Source organism: Eublepharis macularius, chromosome 3, assembly GCF_028583425.1.
Source record: "Eublepharis macularius isolate TG4126 chromosome 3, MPM_Emac_v1.0, whole genome shotgun sequence".
Taxonomy (NCBI): domain Eukaryota; kingdom Metazoa; phylum Chordata; class Lepidosauria; order Squamata; family Eublepharidae; genus Eublepharis; species Eublepharis macularius.
This window is the reverse complement of record NC_072792.1, coordinates 169,838,593-169,844,212: the sequence shown is the minus strand read 5'-3', so window position 1 is coordinate 169,844,212 and position 5,620 is coordinate 169,838,593. Positions and strand designations below refer to the sequence as shown.

Sequence of the window (5,620 nt, the reverse complement as noted above, 5' to 3'; positions counted from 1 at the left end):
CTAAATCAGGTCAGGTAAAATGATATGAAATGAGAAACTGGTCACTCAAGATGAAATTGTTTTCATTTGACCCTAGTTCAAGCCTCTTCCGTGATCATAGTCCTCATTGTGTCCTGTGGAACAAACACCATGTGGTCTAGTAGAGGTCTCCCCAATGCATATATGCATCAGAACAGACAGCATCTTAAGACTGAAGAGGCATTTTCTCCTCTGTGTGAGATCAGGGGAAACGCTTTTGCTAAAACTCTGCATTGTGCTTGTTATTGTTTAGTACTATTACTAATGCTGGAATTTCAGTGTTGCAAGATGTAGTGATAGTTTTTTTATTATTTTTAGGGAATTAGGTACATTCATGGAAAGGTACACCAATGGCAATTAGCCGTGATGGGTGCAACACATTTAAAGGAACTGTACCTTTGGATATTAGCAATGAGGGGGGAGGGGTAACAGCTAGGGGAGTCTTTGGTTTCTTGCTCTGCTGTTAGATTTCCCAGGGCCCTCTGGTTGGCTGCTGTGGAAAGCAGGGTGCTGGACTGGAACCAACTTGGTCTGATCTAGCAAAGCTTTTCTACTGTGCATTTAAAAACATAAACAGCACTTTTAATAATGCCTTCCGCACAGGCCAATTTCGCTGGTTCAGTTCCCATACTGCACTGCTTTTTTCGTGACCGTCTGCACCTGATTTGCTGCCATGAGTAGTCACTCAGGCTACTATGTGGCTTTTCCATGGCTTTACTGGGAGCACATACAGCTACTTTTTTTAAAATCCATTTTCCAACCAGTTGTTTCCCCATGCACACTCTATACCATCTTTTAGCGTTCCACCCTCCCACCCTCAGCCAGCCCACTTCATTGCGATTGGCCACTATTTTTTCTCCAGTGACTCCCTCCCCCTCCTTTCCATTCCTCCCCTACTTCCTCTCCCACTCATTTTTTTAATCTAGTGAAGGATCAATGCACCACTGGGTTGAGACAGGAGTGGGAAATCCAGGAAATAGATTGATTCAACAAGGAAGGAAGGAAGGAAGGAAGGGCTGGCGCTGTGATGTCACTAATGGTGGCATCAGTGACAAAAGTGCCAGCAGCTCTCTCTCTCTCTCTCTCTCTCACCACCACCATGCCCCTTGTCCCTGCCGGTGCGGGCTGCACAGGGGTGGCGGTGGCCATGGCAAGAGAGCGGGCCATGGCCGCTGCAGCTCATTCTCTTGCTGCCACTGCCACCGTGCCCCTTGTCCCTGCCGGTGCGGGCTGTGTGGGGGCAGCAGCAGCAGGGTGGGTGGGCCTTGGCGGCCTTGGCAGTGAGAGCAGCCTGCTCTTGCCATCACCTTCTCTCTCTGCTGCTGCTGCCACCTGCTCTCGTGGCACAGGAGTGCACCCCATGCCCAGGGACACACTGCACCACCTGGAGAGAGGGCACCCCAGGGAGCACCCCCCCCCCTGCCAGCCAGAAAATATACACAGTTGTTCAAAGAAGGGGTGAACTTAACAAAATCTCTCATTGCACAGAGTAACCTGTTTGCTTCAGTGGAGAAAGAGGTTCCAGAGAGCATATCTCAAACCTTGACATCTCTTCTGGTCCTCCGACTAGATAGGAAGAGAATCAGCTTCATCCCAAACCTGCAAGGTTTAGAACAGATCCGCAGCATCCACCTGCAATCGAACCAAATAGGGAAAAAATGAAAATCTGAGCTGCTTTCCCAACTTGAAATTCCTTCCGCTAGCTGGGAACCGCATCAGCAGAGTGGAGAACCTCCGGACCCTCCCAAAGTTGCAGCTTCTTGACCTTTCACACAACCACATCGAGTCTCTGAACACAGATGTGCTGCCCCAGAGCCTTCTGGTTCTTGAGCTGACAGGCAATAAATGTACCAAACAGAACAGCTACAGGGAATCTGTTTTGGCAGCCCTGCCCCACCTCATAGAACCAGATGCCCAGCATGTTCCCAGGACAAGTATCCAGTATGGCTAAATATGTGACAAAAGCAAAGAAATGACCCTTTGTACTATGGGGAAACATTTCACAATCCTCATGAGTCATCTTCATGCTTTTGGGAAGCAGGTTGCAAACAGCGCTTCTGGGCATGTAACAGGCAGAAGGGTTGCTCTTCATCTATATTTACCAAGGGCTGGCAGTCGAAGGGAAGGAAGGAAGCTGCCGGTCTCAAATAAAAGCTCATCAATGAAAGAAAAAAAAAGTGCCAGCACTGACCAACCCAGACACATTTTGACATGGTGCAGACTAAAAAGAACAGTGTCATAGTGACCAAACATAAGAGTTATGAAAGAACCCAGACAAACGGATTCCGTGCCTTTCAGCTTGACTTCTGGGATAGTGAGTTGTCCCTGATACAGAAGGGGCTAATGTTGGTGGTGCCAGGTGCAAATAGCTTTTAAATTGATTAATCAGCTCAATGTTGCCCCCCCCCCTTTTTTTTAAAGTTCCAATTCAGATTTCAAAATTGAAAATTGATCTTACTTGGGTTTCAGAATTTCTAGTGTATACCAAATATTGTCTCAGAATGTCTTTGTTACTGAGGTAACTGAAAAGAATTACTTGTCCTTTTGTCTCATACTCCTTTGGGTGTTTTCTCTTTCCCATAGGTTGTCAGTCTTGTCCCTCATTTACCTTTCTTCGGCCACTAATCTTGAGGTTTGGGCTAGGAGACGCAGCTGGAAAAACAACCTCCCTCTTTAAGGCCCAGCCTGTTTCTAATCTGCTTCTTTTGCAAGAAATTTCCCCCAGAGGGATTGCTTTCCTTCCTATTACCTTCCCTCCCTTACTATAAACCTTGCTGATTTTTAATCTCTCTCCGTCCCCGTTTCCCCTTGCCTCCCATCTTTTATTTGTCTAAAATGCCTGCCAGTACTTTTCACACTTCATCATGTCTCCAGCAATACTGACTCTGGGTCCATGCCAGAGACTGCAAAGTTGACAAAATGCATTGCAAGGTGGTTCTCTCCCCCCACCCCAAACAGTCTGTGGCTGTCATCATTCTTCAAATGTTGGTGCTACAAATTAGCAGAAGATGGCAAGGGCAGGTGAAGATTTGAGCCTTTCCTTCTTCTGATTAGGAACTCAATTGCTGTTTTCCCTTTCTTTTTTTTCTCATTTATTCTGTTCTCTTTGTTACCATAGGGATAAGTCTATTGCCTGTCTCATCGCATTCATTAGAGGTGGCACAAAGTCCTTTTATGTGGTTGATTTCACTTGTACCTGTATGCCCTGAGCTAGCAACTGTTTCCTTATGGGCCATGCAATAGAAGGGATATTAACTTCATGAAAATGCAAAGCGATTTGAGCTTTTGGGTGGGGCTGTGGCTCAGTGGTAAAGCAACAGCTTTGCATGCAGAAGGTCTCAGGTATAAGCCCCAGCACCTCCAGTTAAAAAAGATCGGGTGGAAAGTGATGTGAAAGACCTTTTTCCTGAGACCCTGAAGAGATGCTGCCAGCCAGAGTAGGCAACACTGACCTGGATAGACTAAGGTTTGATTCAGCAGATCTGTACACACAACTTGTGTTGACTCAATGCATGGCAAGGGAAAGCAAGCCCACTGGCCTCACTCCTTGTCTCTAAGTGGTCACGAACTCATCACAGGTGTGGAGGAATGTTTCCTCCCCATGATTGGCAACATTCAGAAAGCAGCATCTTTGATTGTGTGTGTGTGTGTGCGCGTGTGCTGAAGTGGAAGGTTTATATCCCTTCTCCTGCCATGTCATGGTCCAATCCCCTCAATACTATGGTTAAGAATCCTATCACAGATCTTCCTGTGGTTTCACCCTAAGTGATAGAAGAGTCTTCCAAAGAGAAGTTAGCAGATGTTTCCATGAAAGAGAATCATCCTGATAAGCATTTCTAAGCGCTTCCCACCAATCATTGCACTTTTCCTACAGGAAAGTGGAACCACAGGGCCAAAATTTCTAGTCTCTCTTTTTGCTTGCTGTAGTGTTTGTTTGTTTGTTTAAATGCAGGGACTTTGACCATAGAGGAAATGTTCCCTAAGTCATCTTCCACCTGCAATCTGAAATGCTGCGGTCTACTGCCACCTTATTGCCACCTCATTCTCCTGCATGTGTGAACCAGGCCTCAGTTCACACAGGACACTGGCTATCGTTGATGTTAATGATGCTGTTGATGTCCAAGGATTATGAGGGGACCATCGTTGTTTTTATTTTGAGTGGTGTCCCTTTGTCTAGAAATTATTACTCTGGTTGCAATTAAATATGAGCTGATCTGCAGCTGTTTGCTTGCTTGCTTGCTTTAGGATTACGCTATTTAGGATTACACTGTGAGGCTGGGGCCATAGCTGACACATTCTGATTTATTTAACCCCTAACTTGCTCTCTATGACACCATCCTGATTGCCAAAACTGACTAGAGCTTTTTGTATGTTGGAACATAATTTACGGAATAATACAAAATCCTGGATCTAGCTATCATCAAGGCCAATTTAACTTCGTCAGGTGTTTTGTTGTTCGGGGGGGGGAGCTTTTTAAAAGACTCATTCCTCCAAACTCAAATTAGAATAGAGTTTAAACAGCACTGCTGTAGTGAGATATTTGATCTGACCCCAAAGACTACTGTTCAGCCAAGAAGCACGTTGGGCAATCTTGGACCATTTGCTGTGTCTCAGCTAGCTCAGAAAATTGGTGTCAGAATTGTATGAAGGATATATGGATTATATATGCTGCCTTGATCTCATGGGTGGAAGGATGGGATAAAAATGTAACCCTACTATTTAAAAGGTAAGTCGTATTCATGATGACTCACTTTTTATCCTCGTGCAGGTGCATTGTCGATGACTCTGGCCTCAAGGTCACTGTGAAGCACCTGCTTGTCACCAGAAAGGAGCCTGCTGAATCAACAGCCTAAGCACTCCTCCCTGTGCCTCACCTCAGCACCCTTCCACTATGGCCTCCAGGCCACTGCAAAGTGCCCACTTGCTGCTGGGAGGGGGCCCACCGAATCAGTTTGCTAGAACCCGTTGTATTTTTTCACACAACGCATGTTATTGCTAGTTGCTTATAAACGCTCTTGAGAAACCATCAGTGGCTCAGATAGCAGTACCTACCACTTGTTCTGATCTTACCTCCTTGCCCTGTTTTGTCCCCTAACCTTCCACAAAAGAGCAAGCAATGAGTCCATAAAGATAAGCTGTGCACATATCTATATGAATATCTGGGCTGCAGATGTTTGTTGAGGTGCACCTAGATTGCCCATCCATTTCAGGTATCTTTGAACATTGTTCAAAAGTAGGTTCTGTTAAAAGAAGACCCCATATGAAGTTGCCTTACACAGAATCAGGTCACTGACCCATCAAGATCACTACAGTCTACTCTGACTGGCAGCAGGCCTCCAGGGTTTCAGGAGGAGGCATTTCACATCACCTTCTACCTTAGCCTTTTTTAACTGGAAATTCCAGGGATTGAACCTGGGACCTTCTGCATGAAAAGTAGACATTCTGTCATTGTGCCACAACCTGCCTTCATATGGTCCTACTGGGTAGTTCCTGTGTTGTTAGATATGTCAGTCTTAGCTGCATGCTTATGCTCTGTTTCCTCATTTCGTCAACTCTGTCTTGGATTCCTGCAGGTTTTAAATCACTGCAAATATACATATAC

The 5,620-nt window shown here is 45.6% G+C and overlaps 1 protein-coding gene across 1 annotated transcript; it reads left to right on the top strand.

Annotated features, from left to right (window-relative positions):
• The first annotated feature begins 1,117 nt into the window (after nucleotides 1-1,117).
• On the top strand, nucleotides 1,118-4,871 carry LOC129326314 (leucine-rich repeat-containing protein 46-like). The gene is given in 4 exon segments (XM_054974468.1): nucleotides 1,118-1,272; nucleotides 1,368-1,668; nucleotides 1,670-1,959; nucleotides 4,787-4,871. Coding segments are annotated over 4 exon segments (831 nt in total).
• Nucleotides 4,872-5,620: the final 749 nt, after the last annotated feature.